Below are 26323 nucleotides of genomic sequence, written 5' to 3'. Positions count from 1 at the left end.
ATAGTAGCGAACAGCAGTTGTTACTATCGCCCTTGGATAAGTAATACAGGTAGAACCCAGATTGCACTCCAGGCAATGAAATCAGTTTATGTTGTTTTCTTATTTTGTTTTGTTTTAAAACTACGATGATAGCAAATCTATCGCGCTATTCTTTGTCCATAAAACCATATATTTTTGTATCACTGAAGTTATGATCTTTCCTTAGAAGGGACTTCAAATTTTTTAGAAGTATAATTTAATGTTTGATTCTCTAACTCCTTTTATAACTGTTACTTTCAACACTTTAAGTTTTTGACTCACTGTGTGCTAAGGATGCAGGAGGTGGGATAGACATGGTGACCAAAAGTGGGATCTTAAAGAATTTGATGAGCAAAACAAAGAAAGCAAAAACGTTCACAGGTAAAGGAACAATAAAAGATATGTAAGTGCCAAAATGAATGGACTGATGGTCAGGAGTTTTATAGAAAAACTCTTTCTAAAATAAACAATTTTTTAAAGTATAAATAATGGCCAAAAGTAGACTCTGTAGTTGGAGAAATCTGAATTTAAAATTTCAGTTTCTTACTTACCAGCTCTATGTCCATGGGCAATTTACTTAATTTCCCTGAGCCTTAGTGTAAAATATTCATAATAATTTTGGGGGAGAAGGACACTTCTCATTCCTGATCTTCCTCCATGTGAAGTATTCATGATTGAGGCACATTCCTAGATTAACAACCCTCTGGTCTCATTCCATCCTTACTCATACTCGAGAAGTCGAGGCAATCTGTTTCATTTACAGTGAGAAAGATCTATGTTTTATTAGTCTCTTCCTCCTTCCTCTCTCCCTTTATAGATATGGCTACCTCAAGCTGTAAATTTTACATGGGTAAGCCCTCATGGAGAAACTCTCCTCTGTGCCTACGTGGGTTAAGCCTATATTATAGATTCAGTATTGGGAAACCCATATACCCATGTATGTAAGCCACATTAAAATATTGTTTTGTTTTTAATAAATGTAGTATATTGCTCAATTGTCTTTCTGCTTGTCTCTGTAAGGTGGTTTTGAATTCAGGCAAGGAAGTAGGATACTAGTTATTAGTTTACATTTTAGTAGAGTTTAAAAGAGTGGTGGAAAGCTTTAAATAAGCTAATATGTATAACTCCACCTAGTACCTGGGAACATAATAAGCATTCGACCATTATTGCTACTATGATAAAAGAGTGATTCAAAAATTAGAAAAAAAGGGCCCATATTACAGCATTCATCAATTCACTATAAAACATCTAATATGAATTCAAATGAAATATTCTTTCTAAAATATATCAATTAAAAACAAGATACCTCCATTCATTGAAACAATGTAACCTGTTATACTAGTTATAATGTGGAATAATATACAAGTTGGAGCATTCATTAAGCATAGAATATTCTTTATAACCTATAAATCCTCACTAATTCATATATAAAATGAAATATAACATGCATAAGCAAAAAAAAGATAATATTCCACACAGAATATTAAAATTTTAACTCTAGCACATAGGCTATTAAAAATTTAATGTTTACAAACAGCTTGATGTCTAAAAGTTTTCAGATGAATATGCTAGAGTCAGTTTATTCTACAAGTTTAATTACATTGTCAATATGCTAAAAATCACATTCAAAAAACCTCAAGATATATTTAATGTGATAAGAATCAAAGTATAATGCACCTTCAAAATGCACCCAGGAAGCTCTCTAACAGTAGTAAGATCAATCTGAGATCTGTGGACCTTCAGGAGTTTTGAGAAACCCCTGAAGTTTGCAAAATGTCATGCACGTGTTCATGCATATGTGGTTCAAATCCTCTACCTTCATTACATTCACAAAGCATTCATAAAAGGTAAAAATAGCAAAGCATCATTTTATAATTCAAGTGATCTCTTCTAGTTATCCATTTATTCAAGTTTTTAGTAAAATCTTGCAGGGCATTTTCAACTTGAATAATTTTAGTAAATAACAAACCTTTAAATAATCAAAAATAGAATCTACAAAATCTACAAAAAAGAATGATTTCTTTAAAAATGTCCACTTACCTTTCAAATGTTTTGATACCATTACTTCATTAACATGCAGTGCTTTTCCTGTTGTTCTTAAGTCCACTGTATTATTTTCCTGCAATCCTTCACTTAGCTTTGCAAAAATGGTTTCAATGCAATTGGTGTTATTCTTCAAACCATTAGGTAGTTCCCAAAATGAAGCTGTTGCCCATGTATCAAATGTAATGGTACTTTGGGGATTATGTTTCCCAGTATCAACCTTCTTCCTCCTCAGTACTGAGTTTCCAGACTGTAATCTTCTAGTAATATGGCTTTTCCTTAAGAGGTGTTTATAGATGTCTTTCCTCTTTATAGTTTTCTGATTTTTTAGCACTTGCTTCTCAGTGCATGTACAATTTATATTTTCTATTTTGGAATTATTTTGATCTAACAATTGGCAAATAGGCTTACTCTCTGACTTATATTGGACTTCAATAGATCCAGTAGTAGTAACTGCGTCAAGATGAGCTGAATCTTTAGAATAAATTGCAAGACCAGAGGCAACTAACACGTCTGCCAAATTGTTTTTCTCATGAATGATGTCTATCTTCAGTTTTGTTTCAAAACTGTATTCCCTAAACTGAAACACTAAGCCTGGTTTACTCAGGAAATCTTGAAAAAATCTTTTGGCTTCTTCATTCCAATGTCTCCCTTCAGCAGGTAAGATACCATGTAAGATGCAAGGGTAACTTAGCCTCGGCAAATTCAGAAGTGCTTCAGGAACAACTTTAAGATTTTTTATATCTGAATAATGTATGTAAACAGAAAATCCATAGTCAATCAATGTAAGAAGTAAATTCTGATCAGAGACTTCGGAAATTTCTACTCTATTCCACTGATCTTCCGATTCATATTTGAACAAACAACCAGAACCGGGAATTATATGCTCTTGAGGCACTGTTTGTAAGTCTTCTGGTAGATCAGAAAGCAACATAAAGAGAGATTTCATTGTGTCAAAGAAATCTTCCAACTGAATACAGAAGTCTGATGGATCTGAAACAGCAGTGGCAATACCAAAATATTGCCTACCATTTTGAAGCTGTGTCCAAGTAAATGATCTTATGGTACACGGTGATACAGGAGTCTTAGATTCAATACTACAAATAATTCCTGAAGATCTAAATTTGTTTTCTTCAACATGAACTGTATTTAAATTTAAGTATTCCAAAAGTAACAGACCATCTATCAAAATGTCTACTTTCCAAGCAGAGTCTAAATATTTCAGGAAAAGGATCTTTATTTCCAAATGAGCAAACAAACCCACAATGGACTCAAATGGCATCTTCCTAAAATTTTCAAACCAAATCCATTTACAAGGCACAGCTTGTCTTGGAATATTTCTGATTTCATTACTAAGCACCTTAGTATTACATAAAGGCACTATTTCATACTTACCACGATCTACTAAAAAAACAAGCACTTTCTCATCAACATACTTATCTACTTTTGATCGATACCACTGAAAAGTGTTCTTAGATTTTGCCAAGCATTCCAAGCCTTTCTCAATATTTTCCACCGATAAAAAATCAGGGTTTCTTACTTCTTTAGTAATTAATACTGTTAAATCTGATAAAATCTTTTTATTTTTAGATAACTTCACATAAAACGTTCCACTTTTTGAAACATGAAGTATTTCAGCCTTTTCAAGTTGTCCAGGTTTTAACTCTTCAAAAGGAATACTAACCAGTTGTTGGTAGGATGGCTGAAGGATCACAGAACCTTCATATCCATTTGATCCTCCTTTCTTCATTTCATTATCAACAGGGCCCACCTTTTGAGAGACAACCTGAGGCATTTGTAATACTGTTTTCTGTAGTTTCAAGCATGCTGTCCATTTCACTAGTTCATTAATGACACATTTTTCATCACAAATTACATTTACTTCCCATTTCTGTTCATGCCTTTTCAAAAACTCACAGGAAACTGTTTTGTTACTTACTCTTGAAGCAAAATAATCCACAGTTTTTCTGTCCCATATTTCATTAGGTTCATTCCACTTGACTCCACTAAGGAAAGAATGAACTCCTAGCTGAGGAATGGTTAAGAATTCCTTCTTAATTTCATAAATTTTAGATGTGCTTACTACTGCAGTGTTACCATAGTCAATAAATTCCACTTCATAAGAATTTCTTGACAAAATTTTCTTAATAACTGCTCTGTAAATGGCATTGTCACCAGAGTATTCTGCAACTACAAGATCTCCCACCATGGGTTTAACTGATATTCTCTCTCTCACTATACTGGCTCTTCTTGCATTTAGAGCAGCCGCTAGTCTGATGATTACATTTTCATTTTCAGCAAGCTGAATATGGAAACTCGCTGGATTACTTATATTAGAAACATATCCTTTAACGCTGGCATTCAAGTAAATCTTGGGTTGAGGAAGGTCTTTAATTTGTGGTCTGGCATGACTATATATGTTTTTTGAGGCTGCTTGATTTAATTCTCTGATAAAAGACTGTGATACAACCTTTACTGATTGTTGGCCCACATCATGTTCATCAAGAATATGTGCAAGTCCAGGGACAATTTTTACATCTTTAAGTTCATCTTGCAAAGACTTCACCTTGTTTTTTGACACAGGTTCCACTTTACAGCAAACTGATGGTTTCAAAAGCCTAGCATACATACTTCTGGGATTCATTAGCTGATGTGTTTTGCTTTCAGAATATGTTATCAGACTAGTTTTACTTACGTTACGGTGATAGTTGTTTTCTATTTCGCCTTTCAAGGCAACAGCCTCCTTTTTATTCTCATTTGTTTTATGATCCTTTTTCACACACTGTGCTTGGTCACAATGTTTTTTTCCATAAGCATGAAGCAACATTTTAATTTTCTGATTTATATGTTGATATCCATCATATAAGTCCACACCAAACTGGCCATCTGGCTCCCTGGACAGTATTTTTGCCCTTAATGGTTTTCCAAAATATTTATCTGCAAACCAGTTATTGATTTCTGCTGGAATATCTACATCGCTAAGATCTGACAAAAAACATTTAATAGCTTGCATAGGTGTAAACAGCAACTCTGGAAATTCATCTGAAACAGCCCTCAACATACTTTCTTCTACTAACTGCTTATTTCCAAAGTCCACAAAATACACCAGGATGTCAGATAATGAATCTGTTGGCATTGATAAAGCTCTGTAAGAGAGACCATCCTCTACATACTTAGCTATACATAATCTCATTTTACTAAAATTATATTTGGGGCAATCACTGAGGTAACTAATTTCCCTGATTTTTGTTTCTATCATCTCTAGGTCTTTATTATTTCTACTAAGTTGGCAATAAAACTTTTGAGGACTATATATGTGAGAGATATATATTTCTTCCTCACTTCCAACTTTTATATTGAAGGAAGAATAACAGTAACTGTAAAGACTAACTGAAGATGGAAATGGCTTTGATACTGTACAATATTGTACAGAGCCATGACGAATAAGAAATTCTTTTGCACTACTAAATGGAGACTGTAAATCCACTAAATTACTTAAACAGTTTGGATATATAAGAACTATGGCACAGATGACACAAGTCAATAACCCTCTAGATGAAGAAATAAAATTCTCAAAGTCTCTGCATGCTTCTCTCGACCAACTGAGCACTTTACAACTAATGGGTTCAACTAAATGGTTAAGACTACATCTGAAGGCCTGGGCTTCTAAAGAAAGAAAATGTGGCTTAATAGCACAAAGATCTCTAATTAAAACTCTTTCCTGGTAACCATAATCAACCAGTACTACATCAAATTCTTTTTTTGATATTTGAGTCAAAATAGCAGCTCTATACCATTTCCCATCTTTAGAGGATTTAGCAACACAAGCCATGTGCCCAACCTGATAAGGATCAGAATGAACACTATAATAATGCTGAAGTTGTTCCATTAGTAATTTTAAGTCTTCTAACTGACATTGCAGCTGGCATAAGAAGTCACCTGGGCCACAAGAATAAGAACACTTAACTTCAAGGATTGTTCCTGGTTTAAACACATATTCTTTATAACGCCATGGTGACTCAGGTCCCAAAGACAAGGTGAAAGGATTTTTAAAATCAGAGAAATTAACAGGTGGGGACTTTAACAAAGACAAGTTACTTTCTTTTAGCTTATTTGAATAGTACCTTTTAGACTGAGGTCCTTCAAGGGCAGATATGACTTTCTTAACTTTGTTTTTAGATTTTAAATTTAACACTGAATACTCACTTACAAATTTTGGACAACATTCTGGTTCTACTTCCCAATATTCTGCATATCCAGCTTGTAACATAAGAGAGACAATATCACTACTTTCTGAGGCTTCAATACTCTGAATATTTACAGTATATTTGTCATCTTTTTTTGCTATAACCTGAAGCAAAACTTCTTTGTTCAGGACAATTTTTTTAAAATAATCAACAGCAGCCTTCACCCATAAATCTTCAACAGGAAATATATGTGCAAGTGAACAGCACATGGCTAAAGCAGGCAACTCACAGAACTCTGGAAGCAAAATTTTTACATCAAAAAATGGTATGGAATCAGTATTTCCATAATCTAAAAAATAAACAGTAATTTTATGACCGTTAATTTCAGTGATGACAGCTCTATAAAAATGTCTATCCTTGCTGTATCTAGCACAACAAAATAATCCAGGTTCTGGATTTCTTAGAATCAGTTCATCATTTTCACACAAATCATAATGTTTGTTTATATTTTTCATTATATCTTGAAATTCATTCTGATGTTCATTAGTACGTACCCAGAAATGTGATGGGTTTAATACATACACTACAAAAGCTATGTAGGCAGCTTCTATCTTCATTTCTACAGTTTTAACAGGAAAATCTATTTTTAAAGTATCTTTTTTACTTAGAGAGTCTATTGACTGCTTGGTGTTTGCAATAAAACTCTCAACTGCAAAGCTGTTTACCTCAGAAGCACTAGTCGCCCTCAGCCTATTATAAATTTTTGAATCAGACACTGGACAAAGTACTTGTGTGCCTACAGTCTTCAGCAGACACTTAGAACTAATTGTAGACTCTTGAGTTTCTAAGGTTACATAATACAAATGCTCGTCCTTATTGAACCCATCAAGGTGCGCACATACTACCTGTCCTAACAAGGCTTGTTTAAATATACTCAGTTGAAATTTTCTTGTAGCTCTGTCTGGACTGTGTAAACATGTTAGAGAACATGGAAATGAAAATAATGGTACTAAGATAAAATCTTGTTTAAGTTTCTTTACAAGAACTGAAGGTACAGTCTCAGTACTGCCATAATCCATAAACCAAATTCTCACTTGATTATTGGGCAAAAGCTGCTGAAGAATTCCTCTATGCCACTGTCCATTTCTCCTTCTGGCAGCACAAAGTAGTCCAAAATTATCACAGGTGGGACCACTTCCTTGGCTGATAATGTCATAATGCAATGTCATACATGTTGTAAAGTTTTCTAACTCTGGAATCCATTTAATTAATTGGCAATAAAATTTACTCGGGCTCAACGCAGATGATACTTTTACACTTTCAGTACTGCCCACCAACAAAGATGGTTGCAAATTATCCAGAACATGCTGAATATCAAGTAAAGTATCGTTATTACTTAATGATGATTCAGGTCTTTTATGGTGTAATGAATCTGGCATTTGTTTGGGGAATTCTTTTACCATTTCCACAATAAGACGAAATGAATCTCCATCAATGAGTCTCCCTAATTGTAATTCAAGTACCTGGGATATTATGTTTGGCACTTCAAGAAGAATCATCTGAAGAGGCAAAACAGCTTGTACACAACCTTTCACTTGTAGTCCTACTAATGACTTGAAATAATTCAAAGCCTTGGGAGACCATTTTTCCCCAGCTGGTAGTATGTTGGCCAAAATGCCAAATGTTACCCGTGGTGGTAGCTCAAATAAGTTGCCACAGGCTGAAGCAACTTGTGTACTGTCAACTCTCAGTTCCTCTCCGCGGTCTATGAGGAGCACAGTATAGAGTTCATTTTTCTTTTCCACAACTCTTCCTCTCTGCCATTCTCCTGATACTCTTTCCTCTACCAAACAAAAGTCATCAATGTCTACATTATTGTTTCCTTTTTGAATATGCTGTATTTCCCTCTGCAATATGTGGTAGTCAAACTCACATTCAATATTATTTCTGCCTTGAAATTTCACCAGAATGTCCTTGGGAAGACATTCTATATGTGATATTGTCAGATCCACATTTAAAAGGGTTGGTAACAAAGATGTAGGATCCATTTTCTAAAAAGCAAATAATAAGAACCTATTAGCTTCTGGACTGACAGTTGTCAAAATTAAATGAAATTACTCTTATATGTATATAAACATAAACCAAATTAGTCTTACATGTATGTAAACATATATTAAATATCAAAATAATTCCATGTCTATATTTATCAAACTGAACATGTTGGTAAAAATTATATATATTGGACAAGATGACGAAATAAATGAAATGCATCTGACCACTCACTGCCTTCCACACTTTCAAATAATCCTACTGAAATAACCAAGATATGTTTAAAAATACGGAGATGAATATAATCACTGGAAAACAGAAAAAAAAAGGCAGTATTTTTCAAGAGACCAACAAATCTCTACTAGATATTGGACTGATACTGTGTAATGGAAGAGAGCCAAATAAAGTCTACTAGAGAACTACACTCCTTCATGCAGACTTCTTCCAGTACCCATAATTCCAAGGGGTGAGTGCTAGAAGCAAGGGAGGATGGTTACCCAACAGGGGACACACTGTTTATCCTCCCTACCTTGTGTCAATTGGCAGTATGTGGACCCTATCAGCATCATTATACAACTCCAGGTTCCTCCTCTGAGGGCAACAAGTTGAGACGATAGGCTGGGACACCAGTAATGAAAGCCAGGCATGGAAAGACCCTGAGACAGGTTAAGTACATCCAGGCTTGTCACTAGCATGTGTAAGTGTCAAATTGCTCAGTCATGTCTGACTCTTTGCAACCCTATGGACTGTAGCCCGCCAGGCTCCTCTATCCATAGGGATTCTCTAGGCAAGAATACTGGATGGGTCACCACACCCTCCTTCAGGGGATCTTGACAACCCAGGGATTGAACCTGCATCTCTTATGTTTCCTGCATTGGCAGGTGGTTCTTTACCACTAGCACCACCTGGGAAGCCTCTGTCACTGGCATGGGTGGCACCCACAAAAAGTGTGGAGGGAGGGGGAGAGGAAAATAAATCTTTAGCACAGAGGCAAAGCTCTCTACTACAACTACGGCTCCAGCTAAGTTTCTCTGGATTGTTAGAATTCTAAAAACTGTAAGTCAAATATTCAAGAAGTATAAAATAGCCCCCAAATTCAGGTAAGAACCAACATCTATTGTGGTAGGAAACAGCATAACTCCAGCTTGACTCCAATAGTTGGCAATTTTTTTTTCTATGAGAATGAGAGACAGACAGACAGAAACACTGGAGCTAAAAAAAATGAGGGAACCACTTAAAAGAAACCAAGGAAACCCTCACCTCAGGAATAAACATTGTACTGAAGGAAACAGCAAAACATTGTTTTTCAATAGTTCGATTCCTACTTTTAAAAAGCCCAAAAGAGGATGATGCATCTTTATATGACTAAGTAGTCATTAAGATGCAACAACTGAAATCAGGAATAACTACCCACACATAAGAGTCAATGGGAATGTCCCTACTGCTATGAGGAAAGTCAATGCAAAATAAAGATGAATGGAAGACAAGAAAATTTTGTGAAATACCCAAAACACTCAGAAGGATAAAAAGATGAAAAACAAGCATGAAGGACAGGAACATAAAATCTTACCAAAGTATAAATGTTGTTATCTCAGAGATAAGAGAAGAGAAGCCCTTTTTTAGACTTAAGACCCAAGTCCACACAGTGAAACAGGCCACTGGAAAGCTAGAGAAAGAGGAATGATGTAGGTTCATCTGGGTACTGAGTACGGTTCTTATTTCCTCCCAGATAATTAACTTAGTGTGATAATCAGCATGGCTTGATCTACAGAGATTCCAGGCAATGCTCATTTGACCCTGATGTCCTTAAGAATAAAAATCAATGAGCAATACATTAAAGACTCTCATCAGACTAAGCCGCCTTTAATTAAAGTCACAGGCCTCTACTCAATTACCAGACTTTAGTCAGTTTATAAATCTATAATACCTTACATGAAGGGAAGACCAAGTATTATTAAGAAAGGATCCTGTGTTTGATTATACCAAGAACATTCTTCTTGGTATTCACCCAAAGGGTCACCTGAGTAGATAGGAAAAGGATAAAAATAGTTAAGTCTTCCAGGAATCACACACACTTTAGATATAAAAAGCAGATGCAGCCAGAAGGATTCCTTGATGAAGCGAATGTGGTATATACAAAATAGACCAAAGAAAAGCCCAAAGGAAGTTATGTGATGAGGTTACCCCAACTACCAGAAGCCTGCTCCTCCACACCGCTGTCCCTTCTTCAAACAAAATAAGTGGCCTCATGGAGAATTTCACAGAGAAAGGGGGAAAAAAAATCTAAGCTTGATCTGCACATGCTCTCTCACTTAATGCCAGTAACTTCAGAAATGGACCGCAAAAGCACTGTATCCCAACCCAGGAGAGTCCTTGCCAAAGAAATAAAAGGAGATATTGAAGTTGACAGGACTACCAGTACATCTACTTTGCCTGAAGAAGAAACTGTTTCAGTTAACAACCTATGCATATTAGTAGGCCACAGCTAATAGTTTCTGCAGGATGATTAGCAATTCTGAAGGAACAAGGCTGGAGGATTTGTTACAAAATAAATCTGAAGAAGAGGCATATGGATGAGCCTCTCAGACTTGGCACATGAATAAAACTTGTAGATCACATGTGATGTGCATTGAAGGGCTCACTATGGAAAAGATTCTTAATCAGGTAGACAGAACTTATTTAATGACTATCAATCAGCCTCCGGCACCTGCCTCTCCAATGCTTGCTCAATCCGATCATGAAGAAGGTTCACTGGGTCATGGATAAAGCTCCTACCCTTGTGTATCTGAAGATCATCAAACTATAACAATTCAGAGAAAATTAGGGAAAAAACATCAACAGGAACTTTAAAACTAAACCAATTATTTTATACAAGGGACAATTATTTAAGGATATAACTTAAAGATGTTCTAGATCCAAACTCTATTCAGTATTATATTCCTTAGATTATTATTACACTGACAGAAAGTACTTACACTTTGTACACAAGATTAGGATATCAGGAAGCTTGAGTTTTACTTGAGACTCAATTAACAGTATGAAGTTTGGGGAACTGTTTTCTTAGAATCAGATTCCAAATCTGTAAAATGAGAGAGCTGAGTTAAATTTGGGTTTTTCGAACATTTTTTTTTTTTTTGCAATAGTAGAAATCCTTCTTAATCTAAAGGTGCAAAAAGTAAATATAAAACTTCAAATATCTATCAGTTAGATTCATAAATGGTATGCTAATAATTTCATGTGCTGTGCTAAGTTGCTCAGTCATGTCCAACTCTGCCTCCCCATGGATTGTAACCCACCAGGCTCCTCTTCCATGGGGATTCTCCAGGCAAAAATACTGGAGTGGGTTGCCATGCCCTCCTCCAGTGGATTTTCCCAACCTAGGAATCAAACCCAGGTTTCCTGAATTGCAGGCAGATTCTTTACCTTCTGAGCCACCAGGGAAGCCCCAATAATTTCATAAATTTATACAATTATAAAGCCAGTAAATGAGAATAATAAAATCATTCTAATGAACACAGTCTTCTAGCAGCTCCATCATATAATTTTCCTTAATATTGTATTTGGTAACAGTATTAGGGGAAAAATTAGGCTCAGACATTTGTAACACTTTCACAATAGTACATGATCAGATACAGGTAAGTTCAAACAAAAATAGAGCAGACAGTTACCAAAGGGGAAGGCAGGGGTGGGATAAATTAGGAGTATGAGATTAACAGATACACACTCCTATACTTAAAATAGATCAAGCAACAAATGTTTGCTGTGTAGGACAAGGAACTTTGATATCTTATAATAACCTAAAATGGAAAATAATCTGAATATAAACAAATAACTTAATCATTTTGCTGTATACCTGAAACACAGTAAGTCAATTATACTTCAATTAAAAAACACATCCATATTATTTTGGATTCAAGGATGACACTAGTAATTATTTAAATATGAAGATCACTTAACCCATATTGTGTTTTTTTGAGTCATGCTATTTGCCTCTTAATGTATGTTAAGGTTTGTTTATAAATTGACTATTAGGAAGTTATCCAAGCATTTAGTTGTCACCTCCCCATTTCTTGCTGTTTTCAATTTATCAGCTCAATAAATCTTTTTTCTTAATCTTAAAAAAAAAAAAAAATGCAGTAGAGCCTCAATTTAAATAAATTAATTTGTATGGCACCAATCAGTGCTCATCACTGCTTTTAAGTTTAATATATCATATTGAAATATTTTATTTCTTTAAAAAGTAGACTATTTTTAAAAATTAAATTCAAAGTTCACAAACTCATGAATTAAATTTAAGTCAAAAATTCAAAGTATCACTGTTCTGCTAAGGTTTGTGAAAATACAATCCATAAAACTATTAAAATTGATATGGAAACCCCTTCCTACACTAAAATTCCCTGATTCTACAGAATACATATTAGAGATGATGGCACTCTTAATGAGTCATGTAAGTAATTTAAATTTTTGATTTATAAATTTTCTAACAAAAATTTGAATTCTTTCCTTATATTAAGAGCTTCTTACAACACTTTACATTTTTTAAAAAAAGTTTTCTGCACATTAGTTTAACAGATCTTTGCAATAAGACTTCCATTTTTTCAAATGAAAAAACTTAAGATAAAGGAAATACAGGAGGGAGCTTGAATTTACATTTTCTGATTCAGTCCAGTTCTCCAAGTTCTCCTCCCACATTACTCCCACTGTTTCACACTGCTCTTTCAACTAACCCATGTAATCATGGACAAGAAATAAAAAGTGAAAGATACAAATCAAAAATCTAAACAACAACAAAAAAAATAGGAAAAGCACCCTTATGGGATAGAATCAGCTTATTCTTCCTTTTCAAAATTTAAGATAATTCTGGTCAAACTCTGACTAGCATTCTGGCAAGGTTACCATGTTCCAAAAGACTGGATCAAATTAGGCATCTGTGCCTTGGTTTTCCTCCTCCTATATTCTCCATATATTCAAAATGGTTTCTAGGTTTAGGTCTTTAAGGATACTGATAAAGTAAAAATAAAACAGCATAGAGTACTTTTAAAATTGCATATTTCAAAATCAGTACTTCAATTTTGTTAACATTCTTTACTGAAGTAGTTCCTTAATCAAGGACAATGTTGTCCCATAGGGGACATTTGCTACATCTGGAGATATATTCACTTATCATAACTGGGCCAGGGTCAGGGCCAGTTGTTTGTTAGTCGCTAAGTTGTGTCTGACTCTTTTGCAACCCAATGGACTGTAGCCCACTAGGCTCCTCTGTCCATGGGATTTCCCAGACAAGAATACTGGAGTGGTTGCCATTTCCTCCTCCAGGGGAATCTTCCTGAACCAGGGATTGGATCTGCGTCTCTTGCATTGGCAGGCAGATTCTTTACCTGAGCCACTTGGGAAGCCCAATATATGCTAGAGATGCTGCTAAATATCCCATAATGGACAGAATAACCTCCCACAAAAAAAAGCAATTATCCATACCAAAATGCTGGTTGAGAAAATGCTTTACTGAAAGTAAAAACAAACCCGAGGGAGATAAAAGAATTCTTTAAAACCATCTAAAGAATTAGTAGAAAAACAATCTAATCTTAAAGTTTTCCTCATGAGACAAAAGAGGCTACCAAGTTTTTTTTAATTTAAAATATTACAAAAAATAAAGCTGTAACAAAATTGAAATCAATTTAAAAATATATAAAAGTCAATATAATTTACCACATTTTAAAAAATGATGTCCTCAGTCCAAATATATTCTGTCACCTTTGACTCCACTTTTTACCAAGTGGAAGCTATCCAGTTTCCCTGATGGCTCAGCTGGTAAAGAATCCGCCTGCAATGCAGAAGACCTGGGTTCAATTTCTGGGTTGGGAAGATCCCCTGGAGAAGGAAAAGCTCCCCACTCCAGTATTCTGGCCTGGAGAATTCCATAGACTGTATAGTCCATGGGGTTGCAAAGAGACAGACACAACTGAGCGACTGCGACTTTCACATTCACACACAATCCATCAAGGAATCTTACTAGATTCATCTCCAGAGTACAAAAAAACTCTGACATTTCTTCCATCTCTGCTGCTACAACCTTGGCCCAAACTCCTATCATCTGTAATGCTAAGTCCCTAACTTATCTTCCTGTTCTGTCTTTAACCCTACCTTATTCTCAATCATGATGATTCTCAGCACTGTAACCAGATGATCTTTTTTAAAATATAATACACAATGTGTATTACCGGTTCTCAAATATCTGGCCTCAGGACCCTTTTATACATCTACCAGTTAATGAGGACTGAGGTTGTGTGTCCTCTCCCCCTAAATTCATATGTTGAAACTGTATCTCCCAATGATGGGATAAGACTATCTCATGAGAACTGAGTTCTCATGAATGTGACCAGTGAAACAATGAAAACACAGCAATTATCCATACCAAAATACTGGTCGAGAAAATGCTTTGCTGAGAGCAAAAACAGGGAGATAAAAGAATTCTTTAAAACCATCTAAAGAATTAGTAGAAAACAATCTAATCTTAAAGCTTTCTTCATGAGACAAAAGAGGCAAAACACAAACATCAGTGAAAAAATGTAAACCAGGAAGCAGGCTTCACCAGATATTAAATCAGTAAGAACCTTGATCTTGGACTTCTCAGCCTGCAAAACTATGAGAAATAGATTTCTATTGTTTATAGGCCATTCAGTTTAAGGTATTTTGTTACAGCAGTCCAAACTAAGACAGACCCCAAAGAACATATACATGGCTCTGTCAACATTTACATTATGCTGTTGCTAAGTCACTTCAGTCGTGTCCGACTCTGCGACCCCATAGACAGCAGCCCACCAGGCTCCGCCGTCCCTGGGATTCTCCAGGCAAGAACACTGGAGTGGGTTGCCATTTCCTTCTCCAATGCATGAAAGTGAAAAGTGAAAGTGAAGTTGCTCAGTTGTGTCTTGACTCTTAGCGACCCCATGGACTATCAGCCTACCAGGCTCCACCATCCATGGGATTTTCCAGGCAAGAGTACTGGAGTGGGGTGCCATTGCCTTCTCCGACCATATTATACATAGTAAATTTTAAAATATTTAGTAATTCACTTTCAAATAACAATAAACCCATTAAATTTTGGTACTTTCATGAAGATTATTTTTCAGAACCAAAAAATTACAATTTTTGGAAACCTCAATCTCTGCTTAATGAAAATAGCTGTATTCTCACAGCTGCTTCTGCATTCAGTATGCAATAGGTTGTTCTGGTTAAAGTATATGAATAAAAACTGACCACATACAGATAATGTAGTTAGAGAAGGGAGGAGCACTTTAACAGCTTTTTCATATAACTGAGGATTTATTTATATTCACAAAAGCTCTGTGAGAAGTCATTTCTTAGAAATTATTTACAAAATGTAATATTAAATCATATTAACAAATTTTTGTACTCTGTGACCTTAAACTTCCTTGGTCTATCATGCACCTTGAATGAGATTTTCAAACATGAATGATTTCAAAGATACACTGATTTGAAAATATTCAGTTATACAAAACTTTCATACATAGCACATTAACCAACATCAAGTTAAATTAATATTACCATCAACTTTATTAGAAAACCCAAATACTGGGAAGGCATCAAGCTTGCATTGACAGTCCACATATTTTCCAACTTTTCAATTTTGGCTTTAAAGCTTAAATTATATCATTGACAAATACAATCAGGTGTTTTCCTTAAAGTGTCAAGCTCACTTTACTCATTCTCAGGAAAACGTCTGCAAAATACCCAAATCTGAATGATCATAGTTTGTTTCTGAAGTAAGAATGGAATCATACAATGACTGTATGCCACACAATGAAAACTAAACAGCAATATATAGGAGCAAAGTATTGGTACACACAACAGACATAGATCTCAAAGATAATTACCCTGAGTGAAAGAAAGCTGAGACAATATACACTGTATTCCACTGTTTACATAAAATTTCTAGAAAATGTAAACTATAGTGACAGAAAGTTGATCAGTGTTGAGGGGGGCAGAAGAAACTTCTGGGGGTGTCCGATGTATTTATTATCTTGATTATAATCATTTCATGGTCACACACATTCTGTCAAGTGTCAAACTACACACTTCACATGCAAGTTTGTTGTACCTGAATTATACTTCAGCAAAGCTGTCAAACACACACACACCCTACAAACACACAACCTGAAAAGAGTAAAATTATGGCATCTCTATTATTTTAAAAGTGAAGTGAAGTCGCTCGGTCGTGCCCAACTCTTTGGGACCCCATGGATAGTAGTCTGCACCAAGCTCCTCCGTCCATGGGATTTTCAAGGCAAGAAGTACTGGAGTGGGTTGCCATTTCCTTCTCCAGGGAATCTTCCCAACCCAGGGATCGAACCCAGGTCTCTCACACTGTAGACAGACGCTTTACCGTCTGAGCCACGCAGTAAGTTCAATCTATTTTTATTGAAAGTGAAAGTGAAAGGGTCGTGTCCGACTCTGCGACCCGTGGACTATAGTCAATTTTTATTGACTGGAACAGGTCTTAGGAATACTGTTAAGTTGAGGTGGGCGGCTCAGAGTAACTTACAAAAAACAAAAATAATATTCTAAATATGTACAGGAATGTGTCTGTCTGCAAACAGATAAAAGAGAAGAAGGATAAATTAGGAGATGGAACTGGCAAAATGGGGTGGGGGTGGGTCTGTTTAGCTGCTCTACTCCAAAAGGCTTGCATTTCTTTTTCTAAATTCCAAAAGGTAACACGTTATTTTTGAATGTGTATTAAACTGTTACAACAATGAGGTGACTCAGCAAAGCTCAATCTCTTCAAAAGAGCTACGTCACACTCCAACTTGGTATCTTTTGACCTCCACAGAAAAAAAGGCCTCCGCAATACTATCAGCGATTCCTGAACGAAACCTGGAGGGTACACCTTCTCTGAAAATAGCATTTTTCAGGTCAAGGACACCGGCGCCCACGCAGAGGCCGAGCAGCGAACACCTTTAGGAGGCCGGGAGGTCACAGAGCTGAGGGGATACCGACCCGGATCGAAGGCTGTGGGCCGGCGCCCCGCTCCTCTGAAGCCAAAACCACAACAGTCAAGGAACAAAGGGGGAAGGGGGCTGCAGAAGCCTCATCTTCAAAAACAATACCGCCTACCGCGAGTTGACCATTTTGTAGATAGCGACTTACGGACCTTCAGAGGGAGTCCGTTTCTTCCTGACGCAGGTCAGTTTCCTCCCACAGCCCAAGATGGCGGTAAACTTGAAGCCGGTTCTCGCCCCTTGTGCGCCGCGGGGCGCAGGCTCAGGACGTGGAGGCCGGGGGCGCCACGGGAGGCTCGCTCGCAGGTGCAAGCTGTTCCTCCAGCCTGAGAACGCCAGCCACCGCGGTTCTGCGAAGCTTGCTGCTCAATTTGAGCTACCTACTCCAGGTGGGCACCCTCACAGCCTGGTCTTTGAGGGCCTGGCTAACACCTGGGTTAGAGCCTTGTGGGAGGCCTCTGGGGAAGGGGGCAGGGCTAGGGTGCTGTAAAGGATGTTGCTTGCCTGGTGGATGTGGCACATGGGGTGCAATCACCCCTCGTATCTGGTTGTGTGAAGACTGCAGAGCACGCAGACAATCCCCTTTGTAACTGCCCAGGAAAGAAACCCGGGTGCCCCCAGTCTGTAGACTTAACAGACCAGTGAAAATAAGTCACTTATTGAGCCCCAATGAATCAGGTGTTTCTATACGTTATTGTATTTTCTTCTGTTTCTCTGTGTTGCAGAAACTTGAATCGGATCCCTGCAACAGATAGTGGTCATTTCTAAAATGTTATTAAAGGTCTCATTGCTACCACTGTCTTTATGTTAAAAAGCCATTGACCTGTACGCTTGAGTATGCTTTACATTATACCTCAATGAAAAAAAGAAAAACACAAACTTTGAAAAAGGAATGTAGGAATTAACAATATTTGTCTTGAGTTTATCTGTTAAGTGAGTCACATCTAAGAAAAAGAATAACACATATAATTTGGCAATTTTTGATAAGGCCTTTTTATGAAACTTCCCAGACACTAAGAAAGATGATTCAAGTCAAGTGGTCTCTAATTTTAGCACTAAAAAAAAAAGAGAGAGAGAGAGAAAGTGAAGACTGAAGAATTTAGTCGATTCCTCAATCATTCAGTCATTAGAGATACAGGTGCATTAACAGCATGATAGCAAAAAGGTTTAGGAACCACTGAACTATTTTATTTTCTCATAGCAAGCTGGACTTTTCCCCTTAATGATTACAATGTGTGAATACATAGTTCAGTTCAGTTCAGTCACTCAGTTGTGTCCAACTCTTTCCAACCCCATGAACCGCAGCACGCCAGGTCTCTGTGTCCATCACCAACTCCGGGAGTCTACCCAAACCCATATCCATCGAGTCAGTGATGCCATCCAGCCATCTCATCCTCTGTTGTCCTCCCCTTCTCCTCCTGCCCCCAATCCCTCCCAGCATCAAGATGTTTTCCAGTGAGTCAGCTCTTCGCACCAGGTGGCCAAAGAATTGGAGTTTCAGCTTCAGCATCAGTCCTTCCAATGAACACCCACCCAGGCCTGATCTCCTTTAGGATGAACTGGTTGGATCTCCTTGCAGTCCAAGGGACTCTCAAGAGTCTTCTCCAACACCACAGTTCAAAAGCATCAATTCTTCAGTGCTCAGCTTTCTTTATAGTCCAACTCTCACATCCATACATGACTACTGGAGAAACCATAGCCTTGACTAGATGGACCTTTGTTGACAAAGTAATGTCTCTGCTTTTTAATATGCTGTCTAGGTTGGTCATAACTTGCCTTCCAAGGAGCAAGTGTCTTTTAATTTCATGGCTGCAGTCACCATCTGCAGTGATTTTGGAGCCCAAAATATAAAGTCAGCCACTGTTTCCCCATCTATTTGCCATGAAGTTATGGGACCAGATGCCATAATCTTAGTTTTCTGAATGCTGAGCTTTAAGCCAACTTTTTCACTCTCCTCTTTCACTTTCATCAAGAAGCTGTTTAGTACTTCTTCACTTTCTGCCATAAGGGGGGTTTCATCTGCATAATTATATGATTATTAGTGTCTGTTTCTCCTGCAACATCAAGTCTCATAGAAATAATAGTGAGCATATTATTTTTCCTCAGTGAATCTTTAAGTGAGAAGTTGAATGAACAAATACATTACTGTCTAGGTGGTATCTGCAGTCTGGGAGTTAGATGAGATTATCTGGAACATGTGAGCAAAGCAGAGGATGGAACCCTTGAAAAGAACAGTGTATTAACAATTCCGATTAGGACCACAACTGTGTCATTTGTTTTTGCACCTCTTTTCCTTTCCTCTTTTGTCCTGAGTAAGGAGCACAGTGTCTTGCACACAGGAAACATACAAGAGTAAAAATAACCCTGCTACACCAAACCAGTCTAAAATCCGAAATACCCAGCTGCTATTATGCTTGCATGCTAAGTTGTGTCCAACTCTATCCAACCCTATGAATTGCAGCCTGTCAGACTCCTTTGTCCATGGGATTCTCTGGGCAAGAATACTCAAATGGGTTGCCATGCCCTCCTCCAGGGGATCTTCCTGACCCAGGGATCAAACCCACGTCTGTTACATCTCCTGCGTTGGCAGGCAGGTTCATTACCACTAGCGCCACCTGGGAAGCAGCGTGTTCTTTTCAGTGAAATACTTAACTCCAGAAGACTATAAACTGGGCAAGTCTCTTAAATTTTTGTGCCTCATGGCCTTTACCATCTTGTAGGAAAACATATAAAATATAGTCATTTCCATCACCCCTTTTCATGGAAGCTGTACATGATCCGTCCTCAGAACATGCCATTTATTTTTTTTAATCATTCAGTTTAATCATTTATGAGTATAGCATGCCATGTGTGATACATGTGGGTAAGAATATTTTTCCTCTAGTTCCCGTATCCTCCAATATCCTAAAGTTAGCTCCGTTTTTTTTCTAGACTTCTACTGCCCATTTTCTAGAACTTTGCTGCTGCTGCTGCTAAGTCGCTTCAGTCGTGTCTGACTCTGCGACCCCGTAGATGGCAGCCCACCAGGCTCCCCCGTCCCTGGGATTCCCCAGACAAGAACACTGGATTGGGCTGCCATTTCCTTCTCCAATGCATGAAAGTGAAAAGTGAAAGTGAAGTCACTCAGTTGTGTCCGACTCCTAGCAACACCATGGACTGCAGCCTACCAGGCTCCTCCGTCCATGGGATTCTCCAGGCAAGAGTACTGGAGTGGGTTGCCACCGCCTTCTCCAGAACTTTAGCATTAAATAAATTAACCTTGATGACTTGTTGGCATAGTCTCCTTTCTGGTTAACTGCATTTTTTGTCGTGTTGGTTTCTTAGGTGCCACCAGGAGGCAGCACAAACTTGGTTTGTGATCTCACTCTATCTCACCCTTGATGCCTATACATCTGCAGTCATTCTGTCACTTCCTTAAGGTGAGAAGTCTTTTCTACTTAAGATGCAATTAAAACTGACCACTTTTTCCCCAAAATATACATTGTTAATAAGGATGTGGTGTAACAAGTACCATCATATACTTGTGGTAGAAGTGTTAATTGAAGCAATTTGAAAACTATCCATCCAAAGCCTTCAAAGGGTGTATACCATTTACCCTGGCACTCCTCCTTCCCACAACCACTCTCCCACCCCTAGTCATTTCTCTTAAAGAAATTATTGTGACTCTGAGCAAAAATACAGCTACAGAGACAATGCATATGACTTTGCTTATAATAATGTGAACTAGAAGCAAAGTAAGGATTCAGCAATAACAAATTCAGGAATTTGCAGCTGTTAAAAAACAACAGTGTTGAAATGTTTTCCCAAAATGGTATATGTATCACCAGCTCTATTACACTAGACAATTTTAATTACTACATAGAAAAGCACCATTTGCTTCCATTTCCCTAAATCTGCTCCCAGGTCCCAGAAACACCACCCTAAGACTTCCCACATAAGTCTTCCTTTTCCCCATCCTCCTTAGGAGCTCCCTGTCCTATTCCTTCTCCAGTGCCCAGGCTTCACCCTGTCATCACGTCCCCAGCACCCTTTCCTTTCAACCCAGCCCTTTGTCATTTGTCAACACAGCTTTCCTTCATTCTGACCTCCAGCTCCATCCTCATAGCTTTCATGTCCCTTTTCATAGTATTTCCTGAAACCTCCAATTCTGTTTCTTCTTCTAAATTCCAGGAGGTGACACTGAATTAAGCCTTTAAGGGAGAGGAGGATTTGGCAAGCCAAAGACCAAGGACAGTGGCTTGTCAGGATAATATAGACCAACGCAGAGAGGAGAAAAATAGCATGAAATGCACAGAGCCTAAACTCAGGGCGGTGATACACGGGGATAAATTAAGAAGCTTGTTCAGAGACATAGCCTAAGGGTAGCAGAAACCTGACTACAGAGGACAGAGCATGATATTTTATAGACAGTGAACCTCATCCTAGAATTGATGGATGAGCCAATTAAGTTTTAAGACATGATGAAATCAAATCACAGAGTGTTATGGAAAAATGAATTTGTGGGGAGAGGGGTTTTTTCAGTTACAGATGTGAGACATGTTAAGGACTTGAGCCAGAGCAGAGGTAGGAAACAGAGAGAAGATGGATCAGGTTCAAGATTACTTAGAATGTCAAATTAACAGAACCTTGTGACTATGGACTCTAGACCTAAGGTAAGTTAGATAAGGACCAGAATCACATCTATCTTACTCACTGCTAATATCTCTTACACCTAGTACAGTGTATTGAACACAAATACTCAGTAGTTTCTAATGAAGGATTAATGTGTGAGTGAGCTAAACTGGCATTACAGTATATGTAGCAAACCCCCTTCTAAGAAGCCATCAATTTTAAGGCACACCATTGATTTCATAGTAGTCTTTTCTGAGGGTGGGTAGGTACTGGAAAGGTTAAAATGCAGAATGACTCTCCAGATCTTACAAACGAATAGATGAGTTTATTTCCCTTCCCTTGATGGGCTGGCCTTGTGGTTTGATTTGCTTTAGCCAACAGAGTTTGTGATCAGAAGAGTAAAAATGAAAAGGAAATCCCTTCTAATTAAGCAATTAGCAAAAATTTAAATAATTGCTGATGCTACATCTGTGAAGTAATTGAAGATTCCTCAAAATAAAAGTGGAAACCATTAAAACAAATTTAATGATTATATAGAATTAAAACTGTTAGTGATGTAAACATGACTTAAAAGAAGAGGGGCATAGGTAAAAATAAAGTTGATATCTACTAAAAGAATTATTGCTTTTTCCATTTTTAAAATATTTTATCCATTTTTTAATATTAATTCCCACTTACTGATATTACATAATATTAGACATATTCCCCATGCTGTACATCACTGAGCCTATCTTACACCCAAAAGTTTGTGCCTCCCACTCTCTCACTCCTGTATGAATCCCCCTCCACACTGATAACCACTAGTTTGTTCTGTATAAGTCTTCTCCTTTTTTGTAATATTCACTAGTTTGTTGCATTTTTTAGAATCCACATATAGTGATATCATTCAGTATTTGCCTTTTTGTCTGACACTTGATTTAGCATAATGACCTCTGAGTCCATCCATGTTACTGCAAATGGCAGAATTTTATTCTTTTTTATGACCAAGTTGTATTCCATTTTACAAATATGTATCTTCTTTATCCATTAATCTGTTGGTAGACACTTGGGTTGCTTCCATACCTTGGCAGTTTAAAATAGTACTACTATCATTAAGAGAAGACTCTACACATGGACATCACCAGATGGTCAACACCGAAATCAGGTTGATTATATTCTTTGCAGCCAAAGATGGAGAAGCTCTATACAGTCAGCAAAAACAAGACCAGGAGCTGACTGTGGCTCAGATCATGAACTTCTTATTGCCAAATTCAGACTTAAATTGAACAAAGTAGGGAAAACCATGAGACCATTCAGGTATGACCTAAATCAAATTCTTTATGATTACACAGTGGAAGTGAGAAATAGATATAAGGGACTAGATCTGAAAAACAGAGTGCCTGATGAACTATGGATGGAGGTTCATGACATTGTACAGGAGACAGGGATCAAGACCATCCCCACGGAAAAGAAATGCAAAAGCAAAATGGCTGTCTGAGGAGTCCTTACAAATATCTGTGAAAAGAGGAGAAGCAAAAAGCAAAGGAGAAAAGGAAAGATATAAGCATCTGAATGCAGAATTCCAAAAATAGCAAGGAGAGATAAAAAAAGCCTTCCTCAGTGATCAATGCAAGGAAATACAGGAAAACAACAGAATGAGAAAGAATAGAGATCTCTTCAAGAAAATTAGAGGTACCAAGGGAACATTTCATGCAAAGATGGGCTCAATAAAGGACAGAAATGGCATGGACCTAACAGAAGCAGAAGACATTGAGAAGAGGTGGCAAGAATACACAGAAGAACTGTACAAAAAAGATCTTCATGACCCAGATAATCACGATGGTATGATCATTCACCTAGAGGCAGACATCCTGGAATGTGAGGTCAAGTGGGCCTTAGGAAGCATCACTACAAACAAAGCTAGTAGAGGGGATGGAATTCCAGTGGAGCTATTTCAAATTCTGAAAGATGATGCTGTGAAAGTGATGCACTCAATATGTCAGCAAATTTAGAAAACTCAGCCGTGGCCATAGGACTGGAAAAGGTCAGTTTTCGTTCTAATCCCAAAGAAAGGCAATGCCAAAGAATGCTCAAATGACCGCACAATTGCACTCATCTCACACGCTAGTAAAGTAATGCTCAAAATTCTCCAAGCCAGGCTTCAGCAATACGTGAAATGTGAACTTCCAGATGTTCAAGCTGGTTTTAGAAAAGGCAGAGGAACCAGAGATCAAATTGCCAACATCCACTGGATCATCAAAAAAGCAAGAGAGTTCCAGAAAAAACATCTGTTTCTGCTTTGTCTATGCCAAAGCCTTTGACTGTGTTGATCACAATAAACTGTGGAAAATTCTTCAAGAGATGGGAATACCAGACCACCTGACCTGCCTCTTGAGAAACCTATATGCAGGTCAGAAACCAACAGTTACAACTGGACATGGAACAACAGACTGGTTCCAAATAGGAAAAGGAGTACGTCAAGGCTGTAATATTGTCACCCTGCTTATTTAAGGTATATGCAGAGTACATCATGAGAAACGCTGGGCTGGAAGAAGCACAAGCTGGAATCAAGATTGCCAGGAGAAATATCAATAACCTCAGATATGCAGATGACACCACCCTTATGGCAGAAAGTGAAGAGGAACTCAAAAGCCTCTTGATGAAAGTGAAAGTGGAGAGTGAAAAAGTTGGCTTAAAGCTCAACATTCAGAAAACGAAGATCATGGCATCTGGTCCCATCACTTCATGGCAAATAGGTGGGGAAACAGTGGAAACAGTGGCTGACTTTATTTTGGGGGGCTCCAAAATCACTGCAGATGGTGACTGCAGCCATGAACTTAAAAGATGCTTACTCCTTGGAAGCAAAGTTATGACCAACCTAGACAGCATATTAAAAAGCCAGAGACATTACTTTGTCAACAAAGGTCTGTCTAGTCAAGGCTATGGTTTTTCCAGTGGTTATGTGTGGATGTGAGAGTTGGACTGTGAAGAAAGCTGAGCACCGAAGAATTGATGCTTTTGAATTGTGGTGTTGGAGAAGACTCTTGAAGGTCCCTTGGACTGCAAGGAGATCCAACCAGTCCATCCTAAAGGAGATCAGTCCTGGGTGTTCTTTCTAAGGACTGATGCTAAAGCTGAAACTCCAGTACTTTGGCCACCTCATGCGAAGAGTTGACTCATTGGAAAAGACTCTGATGCTAGGAGGGATTGGGGCCAGGAGGAAAAGGGGATGACAGAGAATGAGATGGCTTGATGGCGTCACCGACTCTTTGGACGTGAGTTTGGGTTAACTCCGGGAGTTGGTGATGGACAGGGAGGCCTGGCATGCTGCGATTCATGGGGTCACAAAGAGTCAGACACAACTGAGCGGACTGAACTGAACTATGAACATCAGGTGTGATACAGGGTGCATGTATCTTTTGAATCAGCGTTTGTGTTTTTTTCAAATATATAACTTGGAGTGCAATTGCTGGGTCATGATAGTTCTACTTTTAGTTTTTTGAAACCTCTCCATTCTGTTTTTTACAGTGGCTGCACTAATTTACATTCCCACCAATAGTGTAAGAGGGTTCCCTTTTCTCCATTTCATCACGAACATTTGTTACTGGATGTTTTTCGGGGTTTTTTTTGTTTTGTTTTTATGATAGCCATTCTGATAGGTATGAGGTGATATCTCCCTGTGGTTTTGATTTGCATTTCCTGATGGTTAGTGATGTTGAACATTTTTTCATGTGTTGTTGGCCATCTGCATTCCCTCTTTGGAAAAAATGTCTATTCAGTTTTTCTGCTCATTTTTTGATTGGGTTGTTTGGTTTTATTTCAATATTGAATTGCTGTTTACATATGTCAGATATGGTGTTCCTAGCATGAGGTAGGGCCAGCAAACACTTACTGAATGAATAAAAATGCTTCTACTTGCTTGAAAATATTCCCAGATCTCTCCAGTCAGAATGATTTCTTCCTCTCAAATTTATATCCTCTCAAAATATTTAACATCTTTTTTCTTTCAGATACTTGTGTTTATGTCTCATTTTCCACTACCACTTTTTAAGTTTTTTAAGAGCAAGATCAGATCAGATCAGATCAGATCAGTCGCTCAGTCGTGTCCGACTCTTTGCGACCCCATGAATCCCAGCACGCCAGGCCTCCCTGTCCATCACCAACTCCCGGAGTTCACTGAGACTCACATCCATCGAGTCAGTGATGCCATCCAGCCATCTCATCCTCTGTCGTCCCCTTCTCCTCCTGCCCCCAATCCCTCCCAGCATCAGAGTCTTTTCCAATGAGTCAACTCTTCTCATGAGGTGGCCAAAGTACTGGAGTTTCAGCTTTAGCACCATTCCTTCCAAAGAAATCCCAGGGCTGATCTCCTTCAGAATGGACTGGTTGGATCTCCTTGCAGTCCAAGGGACTCTC

General features: G+C 37.9%; 1 protein-coding gene and 1 long non-coding RNA gene across 2 annotated transcripts in view; both read right to left on the bottom strand.

Moving 5' to 3' along the window:
- TDRD15 (tudor domain containing 15) overlaps nucleotides 1-8296 on the bottom strand; it is a 30295-nt gene extending 21999 nt beyond the window's left edge. Inside the window, exon 1 of the mRNA XM_070380070.1 lies at nucleotides 2059-8296. Coding sequence (XP_070236171.1) covers nucleotides 2059-8296 — 6238 coding nt within the window. The remainder of the gene's footprint in view (nucleotides 1-2058) is intronic.
- The window catches only part of LOC138989967 (uncharacterized), a 44526-nt gene extending 26978 nt beyond the window's left edge, over nucleotides 1-17548 (bottom strand). Inside the window, exons 1-2 of the long non-coding RNA XR_011466157.1 lie at nucleotides 17470-17548; nucleotides 11273-11376 (exon numbers count right to left, since the gene is read on the bottom strand). This is a non-coding gene — a long non-coding RNA (uncharacterized lncRNA). The remainder of the gene's footprint in view (nucleotides 1-11272; nucleotides 11377-17469) is intronic.
- Nucleotides 17549-26323: the final 8775 nt, after the last annotated feature.

Source organism: Bos mutus, chromosome 11 (genome assembly GCF_027580195.1).
Source record: "Bos mutus isolate GX-2022 chromosome 11, NWIPB_WYAK_1.1, whole genome shotgun sequence".
NCBI lineage: Eukaryota > Metazoa > Chordata > Mammalia > Artiodactyla > Bovidae > Bos > Bos mutus.
The sequence above is the reverse complement of the archived record's forward strand: the minus strand, read 5'-3'. Positions and strand labels throughout refer to the sequence as shown.